At 46.7% G+C, this 27,636-nt stretch overlaps 1 protein-coding gene across 3 annotated transcripts in view; it reads left to right on the top strand.

The window, feature by feature from the left end:
* CNKSR1 (connector enhancer of kinase suppressor of Ras 1) overlaps positions 1–27,636 on the top strand; it is a 344,769-nt gene that overhangs the window by 55,620 nt on the left and 261,513 nt on the right. The window contains exons 4-5 of one of the 3 annotated variants that reach the window (XM_086957647.1): positions 14,032–14,116; positions 22,217–22,261. In XM_086957647.1, coding sequence (XP_086813773.1) covers positions 14,032–14,116; positions 22,217–22,261 — 130 coding nt within the window. Of the gene's footprint in view, positions 1–14,028; positions 14,117–22,216; positions 22,262–27,636 lie in introns of all 3 variants that reach the window. The other 2 variants (XM_086957646.1, XM_086957648.1) reach the window with 2 other exon arrangements.

The raw sequence follows: 27,636 nt of genomic DNA, 5'->3' as shown, positions 1-27,636 counted from the left end.
ACCAGGACTTAAATTGCTCCGCTTCTGTTACAATTGAATCTGCAACGTTACTAGAGGACCAAGTGATCTTGGTCACCTCCGGGGTGTTTGGATTTGTAGCGGGCAGGAATTCAACAAGTCATTAGAGGCTGGGAATGTATTACATTAGTTTAAGGATGTTGCCGCGGTTTAGCGTGTCGTGCTGCCCTTGTGACGTATATTCTGGAAGAAAGACAAGCATCTCTGTTGATGGTTTGGTGCTTCCTTCCTCCTGGTATTTTTTTGTTGTGTGATATGTTTGAACTGATTAGCCGTGACCTAGGGGAGCTTCATGGGATGCCGGGGTATTGTTTTCGCCTGGCAGATTGACGATGTGTGTTGTTGCTTTGAAAAAGAATGTTTGCTTTGATGTTCGTGTTTCAGGAGTCCGGTTTGCTTGGGAATGTTCAGTTTGTCTTGGATCCGAATGAGTGGTCGTAACTAGTGTATCTCTAAGTTGGGCTTTATGGGTTTGGCTAAGCGTTGAGCCAATCGTTCCATTCCTGTCCCCCACCTCCAATTTGACCTGAGTGGATGGTTACTTACTGATATTGATGGTGTATCTTGATTGATAGTTGCTTCGAATGTTTCCCTTTCCCTTTGAAGAGGAGGCTCCTTGTTTTGCGGTGTTGGATCTCCCGCTTGGCCGTCGAGGGCCCTCGTTATCTTGTTCTTGTCACAGTTTGACTGTATAAGTTGTTTGGTCTTTGCTACCACCTCTCTATGTGCGTCTATTTGTTCTAGTTGATCTTTTGCCGGTGATCCTTGGGGCCCTTGCCCTTCTTGATTCGGCAGGCTACGGTTTGTTTTGTGCTGCTGCTGAGTTGAACTGAAGGGCGAGTGGTCTTCGCCCTCTGTGGAATGAGCATTGTTTGTGTTGGGAGAAGATTTCTCCTTTGAAGCAAAGAAGATGGGGAAGTATTTGGATGTAGATGTTTCAGGTTTTTGCTTCCGCCCTTTTCTTTTTTGTTGACGCCGTTGTTTGGCGTTGAGTTTTTTTGGGAGCTCCTGTCCCGTCTGGGTTGTTTCTTTGTGTGCGGGAGCGTGATGGACAGTTAGCTCTGCTTTGCTTCCGGATGCTTCACACCTGATGGCTCCTTCAGATTTAGTAAGGCCCATTTCTATAGTTGCATTTCCTCGGTGTAAATTCCTTAAGTCTCCTATTAGGTCAGTTAGCATTGAGGGCAATGTGGCTACTTTGTCTAGTGCCTGGCTGCAATTGCAGCTCGGGTAGATGTTTGTTTGTGCTCTCACTATTAAGTTGTTTAAGTTGCCTACCTTGTCGTCGATGCCAGCTGTGAAAACTGCCAGTGTGTTGAGAAGAGTGAGTTGAAGCTCCATTTTGTCAGATTGATATTGCAGTGCATCTACTGCTAGCTGAATTGTATTTAGCAGTGAATTCCAAGTTCCGGTTTTATGTTCTTTACCCCGCTCATTCTCCTTGGAGGTGTTAACGGACTTGTTTGTGTTTTTAAATGCCAAAGGTGGATCGAGGGCGTGGGGCTCTTTGTGATCTAGTGTGTAAGTTGCTAGCATGTCTTCCCATTCTTGTGTATTGAGATACAACATTATTGCCCTGCCTTCTGCTTTACGGCTGAAGTCGTGTGGACTGGCTGCCTCCCTGCCAAGGGAGTTTGTTGCTAGGTCGTAGGTTTCCTGATCTATGGGTAGTGGAGCGCATCCAGCCGTTAGGTAAGACTTGATAGGTGTGCTATGGGTTTGGCTCATAGATTGTGTATCCAGCGCCGGGCTGAGTGATGCTTCCTTGATTAAGACCAATGCAAAAAACACAGTTGATGGACAGAATGCAGAACAATGTCTTACATTCACCCCAGTACAAAGATCTGGGCCTAAATCCATCGTGTTTTTGCACTCCACACCACCCTAGGTCAGACAATGGCTATATGCAAATCAGCCTTGACCCTGTGCCTCATGGGAACAGTCCAGCCCGAACTACCAAGCCATGTCTTTCCTAGACCGGAATCAAGCATCCAAGGACCAGTTTCTGGCTATTAGTGATGGATTTAACCCAGATCTTTTGACTGGGTGTGAGTGTTTGATTGATTCAGATTCTCCGTCCATCACCACCCCCTTTTGTACCGCTTTTGGCCGCCATAAGTGTGGCAGGGTATGCTCACTTTGTCACTGGATTCAAGCAAGACGGGCTGAAGACGGCTGGAATGCCAGAAACCGGTCCTCTGTAGCTTGTTTCCTGTCCAGGGAAGACATGGCTTGGCAGTTCGGGCTGGACTGTTCCCATGAGGCACAGGGTCAGACTGATTTGCATATAGCCATGTCTGAACTGGGGTGGCAGAGTGGGCTAAAGAACGGTGATGGATTAAACCCAGATCTTTTGACTGGGTGTGAGTGTTTGATTGATTCAGATTCTCCGTCCATCACCACCCCCTTTTGTACCGCTTTTGGCCGCCATAAGTGTGGCAGGGTATGCTCAGACGTGAGTCCCTTGCTCACTTTGCCACTGGATTCAAGCAAGCCGGGCTGAAGACGGCTGGAATGCCAGAAACAGGTCCTCGGTAGCTTGTTTCCGGTCCAGGGAAGACATGGCTTGGCAGTTCGGGTTGGACTGTTCCCATGAGGCACAGGGCCAGACTGATTTGCATATAGCCATGTCTGAACTGGGGTGGCAGAGTGGGCTAAAGAACGGTGATGAATTAAACCCAGATCTTTTGACTGGGTGTGAGTGTTTGATTGATTCAGATTCTCCGTCCATCACTACCCCCTTTTGTACCGGTCCTTGATTAAGACCGGCACTGGTGTCTGTAGGCCTGCCCCGGAAGCCCTATCAGTTGGGCAACTGTCTGTTTTGTCAGCTGATTTTTGTGCTGAAGTGAGTATCTCATTCGCGTTAGCATTGAGATCATCCAGTGGGGTTGGTAAAGCATTTTCCCGGCTACGTGGGGCCATGCCCACTGGATAGACCGGTAATGGATTCAGCAGAGTCGAATGTCTCTCCACTTGTGCTTAAGGTCTCCAGAGGAGTGCTTTTGTTCCTGTACTTCAAGGTGCTGCCTTGCATAGGGTCTGACGTGTGATTTCCTAGGGACAAAGGGCTTATAGGTACAGGCACAGATGTTGGCTGACATGCTGGACTCAAGACAGCGGGAAGTAGTGGTGTTTACAGACCATGCAGGTGGCTATTGCTCGAAAAGATGGCTGAGCCCGCATCCTTCAGAAATTCAAACTTTGTGTATATTTGGGGCTGGTAAAGCTTTTTAGTAGTTTGTGGCGTACTTGCTACGATCTCTGATATCAGGGCCGTTGTTGATCCCTGCTCCGTTGTGTTATGGTTCGGTCCCGATGCCTGCTCTGATGTCGTGAGATTCGGCTCTATGCCGGTGGCGGAGTTTGCCCTCGTTTTCTTGTGCCCTTTCCGATTTCCTGGTGTTTCGTTCGATTTTGCTGTGGGCTTTGGTTTTGGCTCCGGGGGCCCCTGACCTTTCCTGACCTCATGGCGTTAGTTGATGATGATGGATCGCCCTCCCCCCCCCCCCCCCCCCCCCCCCCGAAACCACGGATGAGAGATGTAAGATAGCGAGCAACCGCTCCCCCCGCTCCCCTCCTTGCTCCTCGCTACCTCGCTTGCTCCTCTGCTGGAGGTCAGAGTCAGAAAGATGAGGGGTTTTTAGATGAAGTTTCATGGGGGGGCAATTTGTGAAACTAGCTAGGAACACTCGTTAATAATAAAAATCACACAATAATGTAACAAAACTTTAGGAGGTTTTAGTAGCTCTCCTCCAATACAAACTGCTCTCCTGATGGTGTCGTCAACTTCTGATGCTTCTTCTCTCGGTTCCCACGATAAACATACATGCCAGTATGTTCTAAAACAATGTTGCAGACCATTGTAACATGGAGGAAGGTTCTTATGAGAACTTTCCTATCTAAGCTAATAGGTTCACTCAATCCCCACTGTAAATAAAAAAGCGAGTTGAATATGCTAAGACAAAAATAGTAAAAATGTTCTGGAGAGGCATACATAAAATATACCTAAATCATGATTTATTCTAAAGGTCACAGCATGGTTCTTTGTTCAGGGTAAATTAGCTAAAGTGGCATGATGAGGTTAAGGAAACAAACTTGACGTCAGCACATACTTAAGTAAGATGCTGGTGCTAGGCAAAATGTTCTAAACAAATGTCTATTATGCTAGGAGCAAAAGTTGAAAGAATAGGCTTTAGGGCCTACTAAAGGGGCATATATAAGAATGCTAGCCAAGTTCAAAAAAAAATTTCCTAACGTTATTTCATATACATTTATGCAAGTATATTTTTCTTACGAGTGATTAATTTATGAATTATTTACAGCATTAGTGATGGATTTTAAAAGGATTCTCTCGCGTTATAAAGCAAGCACATTTTCCTATGTGTCATTTTATATGTCAAAACATTTCTGCAGCAGTTTAAACACATTCTAAGATGCAATTCTAATCTAGTTGGCAAGTCGAAATTTGATTTTTAAAGTTATTTCCCAAAGATGTCACAATAGGTTTAAATTGCCTGCATCATCATTAGTTTAACAACACATTCAGGTGTAAAATCACTTGTGGTGCAACATCAGCATAATTGTGAAAAACGTTTAGGAACACAAATTCCATTTATGCGCAAAGTCAAGTCAACCATGGTGCAAAGTAAGTAGCATTGTAGTTCTCACATTAGGAGCAAATTCATATTTAAAAGCAAAACCCATTTTGCTGCCAACTTACTGTTAGTGCAACTGAAACAGGAGTGTAGAACCTTTTCAGGTTCACAAATGTGCATCCGTTGTGGTGCATGGATGTATTGATACACTGATATTGGAACTCTCACTATGCAGACCAATCAACACACCTATTCCAGTAGCTAACCTTGACACTGGAATACCCCTCTGGCCTGCTCTAAAAAGTGAATGCCACTTTTTTCAAGCAGTTGCTGAAGAAGGTGGAGCCAGAGTCTCTCCTGCATGCTTTTGGTGTTGATGTCGGTAGCTAGATCTAAAGCGTGATGGGTGGAATACTTGACTTCATATGAGCCACCATCTTATTTGTGCTCAAAGTGCCCCTGTGGACAGCGACCAAACATATGTAAGCCCCTCTTGGCCCTGCCCCAAAATGATTGCTCAGCCTTAACAACTCCTCGACGTGCAATCTGTGGTGAAACATAAGCAGCGCCAAATGTGTCTGACCTCCTTAGACTTCATCTGTGAGGTGCATCTTAAGACTTATAGCATAGCACAGGACTCGCATATGGGCATTTATGTCCAACTTAGAGTAAGTAACTCACTGAGAAGAACAACAAGGGAAAGATTGTTTATTACTTTGGGTCACATTTAGTTAATCATTTTTAGGTCTTGTTTGACAGTGAAGCTTGCGGCAAAAATAATTTTATACAATATACATAAATCTGTGGGCCAGCCCCTCTCTACCATTGGATAGTTTTTAGTTCACCCCCTTTAGCCATTGCTTTGAAACCATACAAGCACAAGTTGTTTCACCCCAGAGGAGTACACCCCCCCCCCCCTCTCATTCTATTGGTTGACTGGTGTAATACTCCGGTTCCTGGGGGTATTTAATGAGGGGCTATTTTACTTTTGGAAGGACATTCAGTTTTCCCTCTTTTGGTTACTTTATTTCTTGGCTTTTTGAAATGCATTGTAAAAAGAGCAATCTTTGTTTTTTAAAAGGCATATTAGTCCATTTTATGAAAAAAAAATCGCTAAGGATGCCACTGGTTGAACTGTTTCTATTACAAAAGGGACTATTAGGAATTCTTAGGAACCACATTGTGCAGCTCGGCTGCTAATAAGATGTCGCATTGCCAGCAGCTACCTGTTCTTGACGCTGGGACACTCCTGAAATACATATTCAGCACTTACTGCAGCTTTTGCGAAGCCAGTAGATCTGGCTTACAACTGAAAAGGCCTGGGGCGTGGCTTGGTAGCCAACATGGCGGACATTTTCTAAGCCGGCTCCGTCCTGCCCGTAAATTATCCGACATTTATCCTGGTAATCCGGTATTGCCGACATTGTAATCCTTCTGATCTGAGTGCAGTGTGGGCTCCCCTGCTCGGCGGTGCCCTTCCTAGCAGCGGGAACTGCCGTGGAGCTGAGATCTGGCGGCAGCGGCCGCGTGGCCTGGGAATGAGCGGAGGCCCGGACGAATTAGGCGGTGGGGACCGTGGCGGATCCGGACTGCAACGGTCGGCCGAGCTGAGGGGCCCCCTTGCGGGTGGTGTGCAGTCCGGAGAGGCGCCGGGGGCTGGCTGGTTACCCGGGGGTCACGGGCCCTGGGAGTGACTGTAGCCGGACGTATGCGGACTGTGGGGAAGACGGAGGCCCGGCAGTTACATCGGACCGCGGCGGAGAGGAGCGGTGCCTGGAGCTGCACTGGTGCCTGGCAGGGGCAGACGAGGTGAGCGGGGCCAGGTAGTCGGCGAGAGGGGCGGCGGTCGTGGCTCCCTGCGAGCCCCTTCCTTAGTGGTGGCTGCTGGGATCAGCGGTGCAGTCAGGCTGCGGGGCCCTTGGGGGAACTGACTGGAGATCCTGCCCCCAGCGCTCCCCTCTTAGCTGAAGGGGAAGTGCTGTGGCCTCTTCGGGGTCTAACCCCCTCCCCGAGACTGGGCATAGATACACGCAGGTGCCCGGCTTGGCCAGAAGGAGTGACGAGTGGACCCTCTGGAGCGGGGTGGGCCGGCTGGTGCGCTGGAGTGGAGCGGGGGCCTAGCGAGAGATTGCGAGGCTGGGCCAGCGGACTAGGAGTACATGGGGAGGCCTGGACAGGGCCTGCGGGCCCGTGAAGAGGATATGGCCAGGGATAAGGGGAGCCGCGGCACGACTAAACAAGGGCCCATAGATAAGTTCACTGGAGGAGGGCCTGGAGCGTATAGGGGCCAGCAGGGGACGATGCCGGACAACGCGGCTCTCATGGCCGCCATCACCCAGGCCTGGGACATGCTGGACGCTAAGATAGGCGCAGTGGGGGCAGACGTCATGTTGTTGCTCCAGGATCTGCGGACCGCAGTATCCCTCATCTCTGATGCTGAAACTCCTATATTGGGAGTGGAAGACTATGTCACTGAACTCAAGCGGAAGGTGGCGGCGATGGAGACGGTCCAGAAGGGGCTGGTACTCGGGGCAGAAGATGCGGTGGGCCGGGCCCGCCGCAATAATCTCCGCTTTGTTTTATTTCCGGAGGGGTGCGAGGAAGGAAATATGGAGCGCTTCCTTACTACCTGGCTGGAGGGTTGGCTGCCACTAGAGTCTCTGTCGAAGTGTTTTGTGGTGGATCGGGCTCATAGAGCACTCATGCAAAAACCCCCGGTGGGGGCCCACCCGCGGCCAGTTATTGCCAAGTTACTACACTATATGGACAGAGACACGATTTTGAAACCCGCCCGGGCCAAAGAACCACTACTGTACAATAATGCTCGTATCCTCAACTTTCCTGACTATACGCGGCAAGTCCAACAGCAACGCCCATCATTCATGGCCGCGAAGGCACGACTGAGGGCGCTTTAACTTCCATACGCCCTGCTGTTTCCCACACGTCTTCGAGTGGTCTTTCAGTCGCGCACCCACTTCTTCCAACAGTCCCGAGGAAGTCTTCCGATGGACGGACGAGACGGTGCGGCCCCACAACCCACCGGGAAGAAATCCTGACCCCTTGGCGAAGGAGATTCCCCGGAGGGGTCCCAGTGGTCGGTAAAGGAGCAGAGATTGGTGGTTGCGGTGCAGGAGACGCTCCCAGTCCGGGGAGGTGGCCCGCCGAGAGGGGCCGGCCCTATAGGAGCAGACTTTGGAGACATGATGGGGGCAGCTGATGAGTCACGGCAGAGTCTATATAACAGTTACCGGATTGCCATGAACTGGGCTTGTGTTACCGCTAGGAGTGGACTGGCGGGAGCCCTGTTGCATGTTTATGGGCTTTGAATTGGGGATTCATTGGTTGGGGCGGGCCCAGTCCTCCTGTTGGGGTCTAGGGTTCATCTCCTCTGCGACAGATACTTCAGAGTTGGGGTTGAGGTATGGGCAGGGGGGTTGGTTGGGTTGGGGATGTTCTGGTAACCAGCTCACACTTTTACCACAGGCACTATGGGGTTCACACTCACATCTCCGAGGCTTAATGTCCGTGTTACATGACGAGAGACTCCCAAATGGCTAGCCTGAATGAGGGGGGACATGGTCTGCAAAATGGTCTTCGTATCCTAAGTTGGTCTTCGTATCCTAAGTTGGAATGTCCGAGGGGCGTTAGATAAGTCAAGCGAGGGGCAATACTTCAGCATGCGAAGCGCTTGCGGACAGATATTCTTTTGTTACAGGATACACACCTTAGGGGCACGAAAGCCCCGTGCCTACAGCGCTTTGGCTTCCAGCAGATCTTCTATGCAGGCTTTAGTAGGGGGTCACGGGGAGTGGCTATAACGATACATCGAAGGGTTCCATATACACATGTACAACAATGGTATGACTTGCAGGGACGCTGTGTGCTTATTCGGGGCAGGATCGGTGGTTCCCCTTAATATTGGGTAGTGTGTACGCCCCGCCTCCGCTGCAATGGAATCTTATTGAAAAGTTGAGGTTGCTCTGGGCAGAGATGCCAGATGACATGTCAGTGGTGGGAGGGGACTGGAATGACGTTACGCAGCCGGCTAGAGGAGGCCTACACACGAAAATGCATGCTTTGGTGATGGGAATGGATTGGGTTGATGTATGGCGCCGGGCGCGGCTAGGGAATACACCTATCTATCGGCAGTGCATAAGTCCTTGTCTCGCCTGGATTACTTATTTGTTCCTAGGGCTGGGGCGGGTAGAGTGTTGGCGGCCGAGATACTGCCTCTGGGTCACTCGGACCACTCCCCAATTTACATGGAGATGGACATTGGGAGGAACAGGCAGCCATTCCGGTGGCGCCTAGCGGTGTGGAACCTCCTAAATGCAGAGTATACGACACATATGGGGGAATCCATCACTCAGTACCTGACAGAGAATGTGGGCACTGTGTCTAGCAGGGCCACGTCGTGGGAGGCGCTAAAGCCCACGTTGCGGGGATAGACATTTCCTGGTGCGCAGCCGCCCGTAGGTAGCGAAGGGAGGCACTGATTCGAGCAGAGGCTCACATAGAGCAGCTTGAGAGGCAGACCCGAGAGTCTGGAAGCGAGCTGGGAGTGAGGCAATTGCTTCTGGCCCGACAAGAATGTGCGGCCCTGCTAATGGAAGAAGCGCGCCAGGCCTGGCTGGCTACACGCAGTAGGGTGTACCAATGGGGTGACAAGTCGGGGAAAATGTTGCACCGCCTGTGCCACGGTGCCCTGCAGGCTCAGACCCTACTTGAAAAACTGGACTTGGCAGGGGTCCGGATTACAGACCCCTTGGCTATTGCAGAGAGCTTTGCTGAGTACTTCGCCAACCTCTATGCTCCTCAGGAGTGTCTGGAGGCTACCATGATAGAGAAATTTATAGCCGACTTGCCACCCAGGGCGCTGTCTGATGACCAGCGGGACCAGTTGGAGGTCCCCCTTTCAGAGAAGGAACTGGGGGTGGCTCTGGGTGAACTGAGGTCTGGGAAGGCTCCTGGACCAAATGGGTTCCCGAGTAAATTTAATTGTCGTTACAATTTGCAGCTGGCCAAACATTACAGGGCTGTGGTGGAGGAGGCCTGGGAAAAAGGGGCGCTCCCCCTGGACTGGAGACATGCGGAGGTGGTGGTATTTCAGAAACCTGGACGCCCACCGGAGAGCCATGCGTCCTATCGCCCCATTTCCCTCTTAAACGTGGAAGCCAAGGTGTTGGCGAAGGCCTTGGCCAATCGGCTACTGCCATACATAGCATTCCTGATACAACCCGGACCAGGTCGGATTTATGCCCCAGAGGGCTACGCGACATAACATCAGAAGGGCGCAGGTGGCGGTTGCGGCGATACGGCGGCTGGGGGAACCAGCGGCGTTGCTCCTGGCGGATATGGACAGGGCGTTTGATTCCCTGAGCTGGGTCTACTTGTTTGCCCTACTGCCTAGACTCAATCTGGGCCCGCGATTCCTCTCCTACATAAAATTGCTATACACTGGTATACAACGGTCAGGGTTGCGGGAGTGGTCTCCTCTGCCTTTGAGATTTGGAGGGGCACGCTGCAATGGTGCCCCCTGTCGCCATACCCGTTTGCTCTAGCTATGGAGCCCCTGGCGGCATGGATGCGCATAGACGCACAGGTTCATGGGTTTGAGTGGGCCACGGGTCTCTCCAATAGAATTGCTCTATACGCTGATGATATTCTCTTCTTTTTAACGAACTAGAAAAAATTGCTAGCCCCCCCTACTCTGATTTCTTGTCTCAAAATGTAAGAACAAAGAAATTATCTTCTGTTTGTAGGGGTTATTTTATTTGAACCCTTTTGGAATTCATTAATTCTTTTATGTACTATCATGAGTGAGAAAAACACTTATACAAAACACTTATACATATATACAAAACTACTGCACATTATACATATATACAAATATAATCAGTTAATACACAATCTTCTTTTCAAATGTAGCGGTTTTCTGTCCACAAATAATTAATCTTTGCGAAAAGCCTGTCCACTACAATAACCACAGGGTGAAATAGCAACAAAAACGGCAACAACATTTCTTTAAGAAGGATCAAAAAACAACTTTGAAAATAAAGTCAAAGTGATTAACAATTAATTATTGTTATCTTTCTTTTAGTGCCTGCAGGCTTGTGGACAGAAAACCGCTACATTTGAAAAGAAGATTGTGTATAAACTGTTTCTATTTGTATATATGTATAATGTGCAGTAGTTTTGTATATATGTATAAGTGTTTTGTATAAGTGTTTTTCTCACTCATGAAAGTACATAAAAGAATTGATAAATTCCAAAAAGGGTTCAAATAAAATAACCCCTACAAACAGAAGATAATTTATTTGTTTGTTCTTAAATTTTGAGACAAGAAATCAGAGTGGGGGGCTAGCAATTTTTCCTAGTTCATTGTAGATTGGTCCAGCTGCCCCTCTGTCCCAGGACCAGACTCCTTTTCGTTACAAACTCTTCTTTTTAACGGCCCTGGATAGGACAGGTCCACGGTTGCTGCGTATTATGTAGATTTTTTTGGGAGACGTCGGGCCTCTACACGAATCCCTGCAAATCAACACTTTGTGTCCTGGGAGGGCAGACGACGGTGGGATCGTGAGCGTCCAAGGTACAGTTAGCGGTTGGGGGATTGAAATACCTGGAGGTAGTGCTGTCGGAGGTACCAGCAGTGGCATAGGAGCGTAATGTGGCACCTGTGTGGGAGAGGGTGCGGGAAGATATTAAGTCCTGGTCTCGCATGCCTGTGACGCTGTTCGGTAGATCGGCGATTTTTAAAATGGTGGCACTTCCCCGCCTCCTATATCAATTATAGAACCACCCATTTCCGATTCCCGCTTGATGGTTCTGAATGGTAAACTCAGTGTTAGGGCAGTTCCTATGGGAGGGGAGGAGGGTGCGGGTGGCAGTGCGAACATGCTTCCTCTCTACTTACAGCGGGGGATTGACTTCACCTGACCTCTCCTACTATCAGGCTTCGCATCTGCTGGTCCTCAACGACTTGTGGTACGGAGACAGAGGGGACCCAGCGTACGCGCTAGAGCGCTGCCTAATGGGTCAACACACTCTGCATACCATATTGTACTCCGCTAGATTACGTAGTGCATTGCTGTCGGCTACAAGGGCGTTGTTCATGGTCTGGAACCAGGCGCTTCGGCGCTTGGGTTGGTGGGGTGTATTGACACGGGAAACCTCCCTGTGGAATAACGGGCGGCTGCCTCAGTTGGCGGCTTTACCGGGTCTCAGGGGGTGGGATGCCATCAGCATATCCACACTGGGGGATGTAGTGGCCGATACAACTCTTAAATCCTTTCGGGATCTTCAGGAGGAATATCAGCTGCACCTGACACAGTTCTATCAATATTTACAGCTGCGACACATGCTATCTCCTAGTCTGCAGGGCCTGGAGGACATTCCCGAGTTCAGCCCTATAGAGGCCAAACTCTTTTTAGGGGATCTAGGAGACCGGAAGATATCGTGCATATACCAAACCCCGGTGAGACATTGCTCCCCCACACTTCAGAAGCTCGGGGGGGGGGGGACTGGGAGGCTGATGTAGGCGAGCTTGAGGAAGAGAACTGGGAGGAGCGCAGCGTCTCCACTTGGGGCGGCCATCGCAATGCGACTTCGTCTAGTCCAATTTAAATACCTTCATAGACTTTATTTTACTAGGGCGTGCCTCTGGCGGGCGGGGATGATTTCCTCACTGGTATGTTTGCGCTGCTATCAGGCGGAAGGCACATTTAGCCACACGATATGGCACTGTACATCATTAGATCGCTTCTGGAGGGGGGTCTTTGCATGTCTTTCGGAGGCTCTGGGCTGGGAGCTAACCCGCACGCCGCAGCTGGCCCTATTACATGTGATAGAGGGGGTGGGGGGCAACATATACAAAAGGCACCTCTTGTTGTTAGGGCTCACCTTGGCAAAGCGAGATATTGCACAGGCATGGAAGGTGACGAGAGCTCCCTCGGTTGCGGTCTGGAAAAACGACCTTGATTTCTGCATTGGTCTCGAGCAACCCATATTTGTGGCCAGGGGGTGTCCATGCAAGCACTATAAAATATGGAACAGGTGGGCGGAGTATCGGGGATTGTGGCTAGACCCCTCTGTGACAGACGAACACTTGTTACAAGGTTAGGTGGGGAGACTTCATAAGGATATTGAGGAGTGGGCAGAGGGGGTGGTGGGGGGACAGTGGGTGCTTTACTGTATAAATCTATTCTGCATAACTGTGAACATGGAACTGTGGACTTGTGTGACCGTGGGGGGGGTGTTTGGGGGGGGAGTTGGGGATGGGGGAGTTGGGGTGTGGGTGGGTAACTTTTCACACTCCTGCATGAGGGGCAGATGCTTATGGAGGGATGAAAGACTTTGAAACAAAGTCAATGGCAGTTGTAAATGTTCTGAAATGTTTTTGCAGTTGCCCCTGGATTGCAGGGTGCTGCCCGATATATGCTACTTGACTAATAAAATCTGTTTTTAAAAAAAAATGAAAAGGTTCGATAGACTTGTTGGTTTTGCCAACTCTTATTGTTATACTTCATGCCACTGCAGACCTTGAGCATCCTTAGGCAAGTATTGTTTTTGCAACATCGATGCAGTTTTGTATAGGTTACTCTCTGATCTTTCAGGTGGCACCCACGGCCAGACTGGGAACCAGAGCAGCCATGGCAAAAAATGCTGAAACCACACCCACTCCATCCCCTTCGATGTCCCCCTGTCCAATCATTAAGGTATCTCGCCTTTGTCTGCTGCCATAAATTCTGTGTGCAGATCCGGCGGCCCACGACATTCAAAACCGGCCTTCTATCTATGGCACCAGCCACCCGGGGAAATCCCCGAAGAATAAATGGCCAGTCCGTCTATGGTGCCACTTCGAACTCTAGCTCGAGTCCTCTTTCTCCTTACACGTTATGTTCATCCCTCTGCAGGTGACACCTGTTATTGCAGGATGTCTTCAGCTCTCTATACAGTTTTATATTGACAAGTCTTTGGAGATTACGGTGCGTTACTCGCAGACACGTTCACTACATACACCCCGACCCCTCCCCGCATTTCGTGGTTTATCTCACAATCCCTTCTACTCAGCCTCTGAACCCAGTCGGGGGTTTGTTTGTGCTTGTAATGGGGTGTGTGCTTCCTCCTGTAGGGTGTTGGCCGAGTGGAGCGGGGGTGTCCTTATTGTCTCCACTACACCTTGTCAGACGACCCCTCCAGGGCCCTGGGTCCATCTCCTGCCCCTGCCCATTTCCAGCCACCTGAGCCGGTCTGTCCGGTCTGTAACCCTACCTCCAGTCCCGGAGTGGGGCAGCAGTCCAGATTGCGAGCTGCTGGTTTAGGCTCGAGCGCTGAATGTCTCTCCTGGTGTCGTTGGGTAGGTCTGTGTCTCCCCCTTCTGGTCTCACTCAGCCTGTGTCTGTCTTCCCAGCAGGTATCTTTTTACTGGTCTCAATGATTACTCGGCCAGCCGGGAGGTGATCGCGCTGTGTGCGGAGCTGTCGGATATCCTACACAAGGTGGGTAAGTGGAGGGGTCTGTCTGCCCCGCCTTGAGTATCCCGCACCCCCACCCCCGCCCCCTCCCCAGTCCAGTGCGGGAGAGTTGAGAGGCCGGGCTAGCACTGAGGGCGGCTGCACCGGGGGACAGTCTGAGGCCTTGAGTGCATGCTCGAGGAAGGGTGGCTCTTATTACCCCTGGGGAGCTGGAGTGAGAGCCCGGGGGTGGTAGGGTGTTTGGGAGGTGAACGGCTGTTAAGGTCAGTTGGGGTGGGCAGCCTGGCGATCGTCGGAGCCTTCGCTTTGACTTGGTGCAGGTGGGTACACAGGCTCTGGCTGATTGGGGAGGGAGGGGGGGAGCAGTGAATGTTTGCCATGAGTTTTGTGTGTGGCAGTTGGTGCCTGAGATGTGAGGAGACCCCGTGGATGGCGGTGCCAGTTACCTGTGAGGAGTTTGGCGCTAAGGCCGTGGCAGGCTTAATGCCCGGGCAGTTGGAGTCTGTTGTTGACAGAAATAAGGCCCTTTGAGGACGGAAAGCCTGTGTCACAGGGTTATTGAATCCTGTGGGAAAGTGAAAAGCATGTAACTCATGGCGGCGGGAGCCTGTGGGGAGCGCTGTCTGGGGCACTGACAACTTGTGAGTTTGGGGGGGGGGTGTACTGTGGTGGGGGTGCACTGTTGTTTTGGCTGTGGGAGCCAGCGAGGAGTAAAAGACATGTCTCCGAGGGCAGGGGAGCCTCTGCGGATCCGGTGAATGTGGAGCCCTTGTGCAAGAGACTTCCATTTATATCCCATGAATCATCTGCAGCGCCGCTCCTGGAAAGGTCAGAGGTAGCTCGCGTGACAGCGGGGAGGAAGCCTCGCACACACACGAGCAGCTCAGCGGGGAAGAGGGCGAGCCGCCCCTGTTTGAGCCCCACAGAGTGAGACACCAAGATAGGGACAGAGCCACGGAGCTACAATTAATGTAACCCGGGACGAAGCTTCCATTGGTGCGGCAGGTGCAGTGGCACAGAGGCCCAGAGGCCTGAGGTGCCCACTCCAGGTCCTTCCTTGCACACGGGCTACGCCCTGAATGTAACAGATGAGGACAGAGCACGAGTCTGATGCAAACTAAGATTTAGCAGGTGGAAGTGAGACAGTAGGATGGAGCCAACGAGACCAAAACGGCCCTGGTCGGGGCAAGAGTGAGTGAAACGAACCCAAAGTGAAAGACTGACACGGGCAGAGCAAGAGTCTGTAAACGATTAGAGGGCCAGAGGAAGAGTCTCGACCAGAAGATAACAAGAGCCAAGGACAGAGGATGAGGGGGTTGGAAAGTCCAGGACAGACTAAGGAAATTCTCCCGGGTGATTAGCCGCGCTATATAAATCCACTGATTGAGTGATTGTTTGAAAGAGTGGAAGCAAGCATTGGTAAAGCCAATAGGTGTCACCCACACAAGAGCTATTCGCTTTGCCAATATGTTTTAGCCATGTTGTATACCAGCATGGCTAAGAATTAGAGGGGTAAAGGAGAGTGGAGTATTATAGTGTCGTAGAGTTGTGTAACTTGTGTTGAGTATAGGAGAGTGGAGTATAGGAGAGTGGAGTGGAGTAGAGTACAGGAGTGAGGTGGTGCAGATTAGATTGGCGCAGAGCGCAGTAGTGTAGAGAACAGCGGTACAGAGTAGAATAGAGTTGCGTAGCTTGCAGTGGCTTAGAGTGCAGTGGTGCGCATTAGTTGCCATAGAGTGCAGTGATTTTGAATAAAGAGGTGTTGAGTACAGTAGTTTAGTGTAGTGCAGAATAGAGGGGTACAGGATAGGGTGACACAGATGAGTGCAGTGGCGTAGAGTAGATTGCTCTAGAGTAGAGTGAAGTGACGTAGAGTGCAGTGGTGCAAGGTAGGGTGCCGTGGCATAGAGCAGAGTGGAGAATAGTGGTTTGGAGTGCAGTGGCGTGGAGTAGATTTTTTCAGAGTAGAGTGAGGTGGCATAAAGTTGAGTGGCACATGGTAGAGTAGAGTTAAGCAGAGTGGAACAGAGTAGAGTTAAGTGACCTAGACTGGAGTGGTGTAGAGTACAGTGGCAAATAGTGCAGTGGTGCATAGTAGTGTGTGGTAGAGTGCACTGACAGAGTAGAGTGGTTCAGATTTGAGTAGAATGGCATAGAGTGAAGTGGCGTAGAGTGCAATGCTGTAGAGTGCGCTGGTGCACAGTTGATTAGAGTGGCATAGAGTAGCGCAGAGTGCAAAGTAGATTAGAGTGGCGTGGAATGAATAAGTATAGAGAGCACTAACATAGTGGAGTGGTGCAGAGTGGAGTGGCACAAAGTGCAGTGGTGCATGGTAGAGTATTGTGGGGTAGAGTGCATTGCCATAGATTAGAGAGGCGTAGAGCAAAGTGATGTGGAGTGGTGCACAGTTGAGTGCAGTGATGCAGTGAAGAGTGGTGTGGAGTTGTGCATACTAGAGTGGAGTGGGGTAAAGTGGAGTATGAATGGTGTGGTAGGGCACTGCAAATACAGACAACCCATTTTAAATGGAAATGACCGGTACATTAGCAAAGACATACAGTTTTATTGATAAAAGTATACAGCGCACAACCGATAATGTTTGGAAATGTGTGCACCCAGAATATTGATTTGTTTTGATTGTATTATAATATTGGTTTCCACCACACTTCAGAATTGCCCCAAAAATGCGCTCCATTTGTTCTTTTCTAATCCAGATACATTTTGAAATATCTGCATAGTTCATTTACAAACATTTAAATTTTCTTGTATGCTAGAAAAAAAAACATTATACAGCCTTCCTCTAGCACCAACCCCATATCCATTATGATTGACACATAAATACTCTCACTTTGAAGTCAGAGAAAGAAAAGTAAACACCAAGCTCCCTGGAAGACATTCTGACGTTTGACCTCTGTCTTTGAATGTACAGCAAACGTGACAAGATAATAACACGATTTAAAGGTCTGTTTACAGAAAGCAGGTCCGTGGAAGAATACACTAAACAAGGTTTGGGCAATGGGAGGGATGAACTCGAGCTAGACAGCCTAAAACAAGTAGAGCCTGCAAATAGAACGCATTTGGGAAGAGTAGGAGGAGAGAGAGTGTAACAGACCATGACAGAACAAGAGAGAGTTGGGCAGATTAGGACAGAGCAAGGAATGAGACCAACCCAGGCAGAGCCTTAACCAGTGTAACTGACCAAAAGAGAGCATGAGCAAGTGTTACGGAACACAACAAAGCAAAAGGGAGTTTGGGAGACAAGTACTCAGCCAGAATGAGTGGACAGAGTCAGACTGCTTGAGACTCACACTGGACAGAACTGGGGACAGAACCACAAGGGTTAACTGAGTAGAACAGAGCAAGAGAGAGTGAGGCACACCAGGACATAGAGAAGAGTGCAATTGACAGGACAGAGCAATAGAATGGGGCAGGGTCAGACACACCTCGGAGTGAGGGACTGGCTTGGGCAGAGCAAGAGAATGAGTGAAACTTACCAAGAAAGACTTGGGGACAGAGCCGGGGAGTGAATGGTATAACTGTGAAGAACAGATCAAGAGGCAGTGTAACAGACCTGCATATGGCAAGGCAACTTTAGAAAGACAAGAAGAGAACAAAACAAGAGTGAAACAATTCCAGACAGCAGCTAATAGTGAGATGTACTGGACAGAGAGAGAGTGAGACAGACCAGAGAAGAGAAAGAGAGTGAAACAGGGGACAGCAAAAGAGAGTGAGCAACACCTATATAGAACCCAAAAGAGAGACAACAAAGTAAGAGTTAGACACACCAGGAACAAGGCAAAGGGAGGGTAGCAGACTGCATACAGTGAGGCAAAGTCAGGAAGAGCAGAATTGATTAAGGAAGAGTGAGACAGACTGGGACAAAGCCAGAGAGAGCAGGAAGGGCAGGACAGAGCAAAAAAAGTAAGCTACTACTTGTTGGAGAGAGGCGTCGGACAGAGCAAGCAAAACAGGTAGAGACTCCAGGTTGAAGCGTAAGTGTGACAGACTAGGAGAGAGACTGAGAATGCCTAAGGGAGGGCATAGCAACTGGGAACTAAATAGATCGGTGCACAGAGACAGCGTGTGGTAGACACGGGGCTAGCAGTATGATAAAAAGTCCAGGACTGAGTGTAAGGGACAGTACAGTATGAGCAAGACGGTCTGGTACAGAGCGCAAGAATGAGATAGACCTTAATACAGCATGAGACTGACCAGGGCAGAGCGAGAGATACAGACTCTGTTTCGATGAGGACAAAAACTAACACTGAGACGGTGTGACAGGATAGGAAAAACCGAGGCAGAGTGACCGAGCAAGATGGAGAACAAGCATTGGCAAAGCCAGTAGTCCCCGCCTATGTAAGAGCTATTCACTTTGCCAATGTCTTTTAGCCATTCTGAACAGCAGCATTGCAAAACAGTTAGTGAATTGGCATGGGTAGAGTGAAGTGGCATAGGGTAGAGTGGAGTGGCATAGGGTAGAGTGTCATAGTGAAGTGGTGTAGAGTAGTCCAGTTGTTGGTGTAAGTAACTAAAGCGTCAATAGAGACCGCAGATAGGATGAAAGCAATATAAATAAGAAGCCTTATGCCTGTGTTGAAAGTAGGAAAGCACATTGCATGTCCAGGAAGAATACAGACACGCTTATTAAATAAAAATAGTGTAGTGCAAAAAGACTAGGAAGAACAAAGGCGAGGAAGAATTAAGACGAGGAAGTACAAGATGCTTCAGGGAGGAGTAAACGCAAGAAAGGAAATTAGGCCTATGGGACCAAAGAAATCAAAAGATTGCAAATAAGTGTCCAAGAAAAACAGCTATTTGTATGCAGTGGGAGAGTTGTAAGCCCACGGAATAGTAAACCATATGTCCTGCAGCACAGCCCTAAAAACTGAGTACAACACCAGCACAGAGTGAGCTAAAAATCATAACAGTGCAAAGAGTCGAAGTGATACATGTCGTGCCAAGGAGAGAGTGCAAGTAATAGCGGCAAACCTATGGTGAGACAGAATGAGTGCAGGCACACAGGCAGACTGTGTCTAAAGTTCTATTTTCTGTCTTTCGAGATTGTAGGGACACAAAAAGAGAGCTTGAGACACAGTAAGACACAAAGGGAAGAGAACACATTAGGCATAGAGAAGAAGAAAGTACGACGGTATGAGACAAGAGGAACAGGAAGAACAAATGTGAAAGAGGAAGAACCAGTGTGAGAGAAGAAAGTGTTCTGACAGAGAGACAAAAAAAGGCAATGCGAGGCATGAAGAGGGCTGTGCCCAATGCTGGAGAGTAGGGCTGTCCTGCTGGATCCCATTCCTGGCTGCTATTTGAAGGCGGATCTGGGATCTTACTGATCAATCGAAACAACATGCTGAATTTGTCCTGGTGCCTTTTTCCGACACTGACATAAGTAAGCAGCACTTGCACTTTGTCTGCATTCCTTTCAGAGCAGAAACCTGCAGGCACCAAGGGGGATTTGTTATTTTTACTTCTAGCGTGGCCCCAAAGAAAGGCCTGATTTAAAGGGCCATCAACCCTTTTTTGTTCAAGTATCATGTTTCTGGGAGATATCTGGAGCCTAACACCTAGATGTCAATACAGTGGAAGGAAACAAAGGTACACAGTGTATCCCTTCACAAGTACTTTAGAGAAACTATAACTTGGAGCGCGCTTTTGCCAAAGATTTAGTCCAATATAAGAGTTGCGCTTACACTGTAAGTCTGCGAGTTGGATCTTAGTGTACAAGTAATTGCACAAATAATTTAAATGGCACCTACGATTCTTTTATTTATAGTGCTACTCATGCGAGTTTAGTGAGCCAGAGTGCTTACCATCACATACACTCAATAAATCATACAAGCGTGTAAATATATGTACAAGAAATTTTACATAAAGATAATGAGGGTTGTAAGAAGTAGGAATCTCACATCGTCCATATTTGTAGACATATGCTCAGAGCGAATTGTCCGATAAACTCAGTCAGGATATAAAACGCAACGCAGTGATTGTGGTTTGCTGTACCAACAAGTCTTTATTACTTCCTAATGGAACTCTTCTTTGCAGTCTTAGAATAACAGATTGAGAAAATAACAATAAGGATCTAAACCCATGACTTACAATTTGCATGAAGCTCCTTGATGCTGGTAAATACATTACTGTTATATTAGAAGAGTTGCAACTTATGAACTGTAAGTAGCGAAATGATCTGTGTCAAAAGCAGTAGCTCACTTACCTTCCTACATAAAATACTAATATGTGATGCATATGTTACACAATGTGCTTTACTACAAGCCCATTAAACCTCTATGCTACTTTGAGTTTAAACTGTTACTGCACAATATAACAAAACTTTTCCAGAACTGCGTAAACCACTATAGTTAACTTTCCACTATGATATTTTCCTCAAAATTGCTGGGTTCTGCAGCAGGTGTATTAACCCTGTAAGATATTTTAAAATGCAGCCTCTATGTGACCAATTAAGTACACAAGAACAGCTTTTCTGTTAGTTATACCATATTGGCAATTTTTTTGCTGCAGATTAAAACAAAAAACAAAGTATATTTTTTATGTTAGACTCCGCATTTCAAACTCTGTCCCTCGTGACTCTACCCCCTTTCCTCTGCCTCACTTCGACACCCAATATATAGGTTCCCAGTGTGCATTTTTCCAGTTCGAGCACTAGTTTATGCCACAAAGAGTTTTAACTTGGAGAGGAAAAGACAATGTGAGACACTGATACTGACACTGCGGCAGTAAGAATATTCACTTTGTTGACTGAGAAGAAAATAGGACAGACATAGAGAGGAAGAGAACTTGACGTGGAAGAATAATTTTGAGTCAAATTGAGATACAAGACTAGAGCAAGGAGGAGACCCAGTGAGAAAGAAAAAAGTTTGCAACCGAGTGAGACACAGGCGGCAAGAGACGACGAGGAGAAACATTAAGTTGTGCTCGGGCACTGGGGGCCGAGTCACAAATGTTGCTGGAAAGAGTTGCAGGTCTACTCCCCTAGGGTTTCTCTTGAATTTACGGAAGGTTTCTGGCTTGTTTAGATTCACCACGAATAACCGGGTTAGTCCTGCGACATTCGTGGAATTCCAGGAGCACTGCTTGTGAAGAGAATCTGCATGTGTAGATTATGCTGAAGTGTGCATTTACACTTTCAACTTTTTATTCCTCCACAGGAATATTATATGTTCTTGTTGAAAATTCCTTTCTTTTGGACCCCATGAAGTTTAGTGTTCAATCAATACTCATCAAATGCACTTCCGTGTGCCTGACACAGGAGTAATTTTGCATGTGTTTCCGGGGTGGGAATTTATCAGCAAAATGTTCGTGGATCAGCAGAAACTTGCGAAATAGTGGGTGTTCACTATTCTGCCACCAGCCATAACTTTACAATGCCGGAAAATCGCCCAACTGGGGGATTTACCTGTCTCCACTAATTGTGATCCTGTAAAGGACAAATGTCCTTTTTGACAAAGCTTAAGTTACACTGTGGTAGAGTGAAGCCCTTCAGGAATTGCCTCCGAGGCAGGAAGGTAGATAAATGGTCCAGCACAAACCAAAATAAGTGTGAAAAGAGAAGTATTCTAGGACCTGGTGCCCAGGAAGGTAAGGGTCAAGATTTTGACAAAATGAGAGAGCAAAGGGAAATGTGAAGAGCCTCTGCACAAGGTCTGTAGCACACCTTCGATTAGACACCTGTAGCACAAGGGTTTGAAGAGCCTATAAGGAATTTTATCTTGGTTTAAAATGAATATTGGGTCGACCTGTCATGCTGATTGATTGTGCATCTCGCTGTTGAGGAGAGGGGTGGGCCAGTATGATAACTATGCTTAAGCTTAAGAGAATAGCATTTGTATTATGTCTTATTTGCACGTGTCCTTCTTCTTCCTTCCCGTTTCCTTTCTCTCCATCTTCTTTCCCCCTCTTTACAGTCTTTGGCTATTTATCTGCATAGCTTTGTATCTTTATCCTCTAGTCTGTTTACACTACCTCCCTTTGAGGGCTTCCCTCTTTTCTCTTGTCCTGCTTCTCATCTTTCTCCCTCTTTCTTTTCTTTCCACTTATCTCACTCCATTTTTCTCTGTACTCTCTTTCCCATAACATTCTTTGTCTTTGTATTTTCAGGAAAACCTCACAGTCTCAGAAAAGGAAGATAGAATTTTACCCATTGTAAGTTTGGGAAATGCCTCCTGGTCAATTAATCTGCGAGTGCGTGCATATGGCATTATGCCAGACTCTCTGTGCATCTGATTATGTATGTGCCTTTACATCTCTCTCTGCACATCTATCCGTTCTCAGAATGCACCACTTTGAAGATTCATGACTTTACAGGTTAAGAGGATCTTGATCCTGCCCATTCCTTCTCGTGTCATAACCTAGCCTGTGTTCTACCCACTACAACCACAGAGCGAATGTGTCTGTTCACTTTCTGCATAACCTGCATTCTGATCGCTGAATGAGTTCCAACCTAAGAACAGCCTTGAACAAACCTGTTCTCTATCGCCACAACTTGGCTTCTGAACATTCTTTTCATTCCAGCACATGAGCATTCGGATCCTTACATCCTATGAGTCTAAAATATACCCGGTCAATTGTTAGGTATACTCTAACCTTAAGTATTCTACGCATTACAACCTGAGTCTAGAACATAATCATCCATTCGCTAGGTATACCCTAACTTTAAGCACGCTATGCGTTAAAACCGAAGAGTCTAGAACATGCCAGTTTGTTCACTTGACCTAGCTTAACGAGAAGAATTCTACTCATTGCAACCTCAGAGACTTGAACATGCCCGTTCACTTTCTAGGCATAACATAACATGTAACCCTTCTATCCTTTACAATCCAAGAGTAAACTGCTCATACCGGTCTGTAGTAAAAGTGTACAGAGGGCTGTGCTAAGGCAGGGGTGGAGGGAGGGTGATGGAAAGAAGGAAAAATGTAGCATATCATTCTTCCCCATTCCTTATCTGATGTGTAGGTAAGGCTCATGAAAGGGGTCTGGGCTACAGTGAAGCCTTTTCACACAGTCATTTTACCTGCTGGATTTTTATTGGTCTGTAACATTGGGTTTGTTGTTCCTGCCCTCAATAAATCTGGGTTCAGGAACACTTGACCTCTTATAATTCCGTGACCTGGAATTCCACACAGGATTACTGCTCCGCACTTTTCCCAATCCGGGCTCTTTCCTTTTAAGGGCACCTTTCATGTGGGCTGATGAGGCAGAGAAAGTGCAACACCATGAGTCATAAAAAGCAATGAAAACAGTTCCAAAACCTCCCCTACCAGCTAGTGACTTTTGGATGACCTCAGTGGTTGAAGTGGGCAGGATCTATTGGGATCATAATTTATTTTACTATACACTAACTGTGTCCAACAAAACATAAAAAAAACAACCACTCCAGAACAGATAATGGGGACCTCCATATTTCTCTGGCTGAAAGGAAGGGAGTAGATCTCCTGTTAGGTGAAACCAAGGGAGAGGCAGACCGCGAAACAGGAAGCAAGCCTTCTCGCCACAGTGGCCGCTGCCTGCAAGAAATATAAATGGGTGTAATTGGATAATCAGCAAATCAAAGGGCTACTTGGGAGGTAGTTTATGGGTTTAATTTATCTATAAGTAGTTACTCTAGACTTTATGGTGACAAAGGCCTACTCTTTTCGAGAGATACTGTAAGGGTGCTATGAGCTGCGTTCTTGAGAGCATCCTTGTAGTGGAAACATATTTAAGGTTTGCACTCAGTACGGTCTTATTACCTATGCTTAAAAATATATCTTTAATTCTTGTAGTGTAACTGTGGTTGGCTATAACTTGGAAAAATATTTTGTATTTGTCCAAACTTTCACAGCTGTGCATTTGTAGTACACTGTGCAGTATACATACAAATAGGAAACAGTGTTAAACTATGAATGAGTATAGTCTGTTGTACTGCAAGAATACCCTTCCAGTCCAAACCCTGGGCTTGACAGTATACATACTCTTGCACTATGATGCACCAACGGTTGCATTACAGCCTACAGTGGGTCCGCGCAGGGAGAGCAGTAAAGAGCACCATTTCTTTGTAGATATTGCGCTGATCTGCTCTCTCCCTTTCACGCAACACAGCAAAGCAATTTTGCGCACTGCTTTGTGTGAAAAGTTATTTAATCTGCCTCTAAATCTTTTAGCACGTTTTACAACATCTTTCTCATAGTGTGCGTAATAAAATTCACAGTGCTTCTAGTCACAGGCTTGGACCTCGTAGCATTATAAATACATGACAATATTCTACTGATACCCCAACCAGGAATTAGTTATGTGACTGGGTGATTCCCCCCTCCATAGTTGGCACACTAACCTTTGGAGCTTGCTCAAATAAATGTATTTCCCACAGATTATTTAAAAAATAAATTGTTTAATGTTTTAGCGTTTTATTTTATATATACTTACAAACATGAAGGTAAACGACAACAAAAACTTGTAAACGTATACTTTATTTACCCATTTCTCCTACATTGCACTTCGGATCAGAGTTCACATATGTGTTTTTATGCATCTGAACTGCTGGATGACCTAGGAGATACTCTGTACGAGGTCTCCATGAGTCTCCCATCTCCAACGCAGTCCAGCACTGATCAGCTGAAGAAATGTGTGCGTCCTGGAAGCTGCTGCAGCCCTGGCTAAGACACACAACAGAAAGGGCAAAAGCAGAGTGAATTCTCGAATAACCTCTCAAGAAGGTACTTGGATGCGTCATTCTGGAGATTAGTTCGGTGGTCTGACAATTACTGACGCTGGTGGTGCAGAATTATTGAGGCTTGCAAGTGTTACCCTGAACGTCCCCTTAGAGATAAGAAATTATCTGCGGCATCTGAAATATTGCACCCAAATCCCCTAGTTAGTCCTAATTTCTTCTTTTATTTCACATTCAGTTTTCTGGTGATCTTAGCTGTGTCCCACAGATTTTACATTCGAGATAGGTCCGTAATTACTGGTACCGGACCCTTCGAAATTAAGAGGCACTCATAATGAGTCCCTTAATAATTTGCTCAGAGGAGTGAAGCCATCCATTTCGTCAGCTTTGAGATCCAGCAACCACAACCCTTACAAAATGTCAACCATCTTCAGCCTTCGAGTCTTTAACTTCAACCATATGAACAAGTCACTGGAGGGATGACAATGGCGATTCTCCAAACTTAGTGAAATAAAAATCAATATTTAATTAAAGGCATGGAGGCTAGCATTATGCATCACAACTTTTATTTTATTTGCCACTCCTGCAGCACTTTAAAGAACCTCACTGTAGAACCAATACACTAGAATAGAACACAAAGTCCTTAAGTATTCCAAAAACACCAACATTCTTCCTCATTTAATGCTGAAACTGAAAAACTCCTCCCGGAAAAACTTATTTTCATCCTCTTGTTAAACTCCATCCATTACTCTGCATAGGAAAAAAACACCCAATTAAATACAAAAATCCAAGAAAACAGATATCCTTATCTCTCATCACTTACTACTTCGTTCTACTAGATACATTTTGATTAAAACAAACAACCTATCCCCAACTCCTAACCAAAGGGTTGCGGAGGGAGGGATAATGCTAGCCTCCGTGTCTTTAATGAAATCTTGATTCTCATTTCACTAAGTTTGGAGAATCGCCATTTCATTACAAGACTGAAGGCTATCATTATGCATGTTCAAAGCCCCTTAAAACAAAATTTGAAACATGCTTTATTTGTCTAAAAGAATGCTTTGCAAAAGTACTTGCATTTGCCCAATCTGCTGCCTTTAAAATTTCTCCTAAAGAAGCGCCTGACCAATACTTCTTACTTGCCATAGCACCCCTCAGGGAATGAGATTTAAACACTCCTACATCTATTCCACACTCAGACATAACATTTTTAACCCATCTCGAAATAGTATCAGTGCTTACCATACGAAATGGTTTAACATATGAAATCAAAAGCGGTTTATCACCATCCCTTCTATTTTTCTAAAACCCTGCACTCATATTCTTGTATACAATCAACTACACACAACTTCCTGTTATCAGAAAAACTTGGGTAAAAAACTGAACTGGACATCGTTTTATTTCTCCTATAAATTTAAAAAAAGATTCCATTTCGTCCTACAACTTTATCTACCTCTAAAGCCTTTACATCTGAAACCCTTTTACACGACACAAGGCAAATTAAACAGGCCAGTTTCTCAGTCAGTCTTTTTACGTCTAAATCCCTATTAACAGGCCACTGCTGAAATAAAGATAACCTAATATTTACATCCCCTAAAAACCTATATTGGGCCTTAGGAGGTCTCCAGATCCTCATGCTTTTAAGTACTTGACACACCATCACATCTCTTCCTATTGATTTCCCATTCATTAATGAATTACCAGCCCTAATTGCAGACCTATAACAATATACAGTTCTGTATTCCAAACCCTCTTTAAATTTCTCTGCTAAAAAATTAACTACTCCTACTACAGAATCTTCCACGGGATCCAGACCCCTGGACAAGCACCAACAAGACCAAACTCTCCAAATTCCTCTGTACTTTCTTCTAGTCCCTGGAGCCCATGAATCCTCCAATAATTCTGCAGCCTCTGACGAAAGCCCTTTGACTCCACAGGAACCCCTGATACTTTCCAAACAAGAAGGTTCAAAACCACACTCAAAACTAAAGAATGTTCTTCTTCTGCGCCCCTGAGGAAACCCTTACTGGCAGGTATCAACAAAGGTTCTGCACAAGCCAGCTCCATTACTGAAGGGAACCAAACCTGAGACACCCAAAATGATGTTACTAACACCAATTGACTCCTCTCCTGTCTCAACTTCAACAACACCCCCTGAATTATCGCAAAAGAAGGGAAAGCATAAACCTTCCTCCATGTCTATTTTTGTTGAAAAACATCTATTGCAAAAGCTTTTGGATCTGCTCTCCAACTGTAATATTCCTTCAGCTGGGCAGTTAATCGACTTGCAAAGAGATCCACCTCCAGTGGTCCCCATCTTAGATTTATTCTCGTAAAATAACTCGCATCCAACTTCCAATCGCTGTAATCTTTCAAATATCTCGAATTCCAGTCTGCATTCACATTCAATTCTCCTGGTAAATATTCAGCTTTCACTTCCACCTTGTGCTCCATTAAAAAAAAAAAAAAATTCTTTCACTAAATCTGCTAAATTTCTGGATTGTGTTCCTCCCAATTTGTTTATATAAGTAACAGCTGTTACATTGTCCATTCTCAATAAAACCGATTTCCCTATTATATTCTCATTGAAACTCTGCAAGGCATAAAGTCCTGCTGTCAATTCCAGACAATTGACATGTTTCATTCTCTCTTCTTTCCACCAAGCTCCCCCTGTTTCCAAATCTCCAAGACGTGCTCGTCATCCAAGCATTTGATTCTATCACAAAATCTGGAGTCATTCTCAAAATTGTTTTTCCATTCCATACCTCCATGTTGTCTAACCACCAACATAATTCTTTCTTTCCTTCATCCCAAGCAATCTTGGCTCCATACCACAAACCTTTCATTAAGGCATTCCCTTTTATTCTTTGCA

The sequence above is a fragment of the Lissotriton vulgaris genome, chromosome 2_1, assembly GCF_964263255.1.
Source record: "Lissotriton vulgaris chromosome 2_1, aLisVul1.2, whole genome shotgun sequence".
Lineage (NCBI taxonomy): Eukaryota > Metazoa > Chordata > Amphibia > Caudata > Salamandridae > Lissotriton > Lissotriton vulgaris.
Note: the sequence above shows the minus strand (reverse complement) of the source record. Positions and strands in the feature narration are given on the sequence as shown.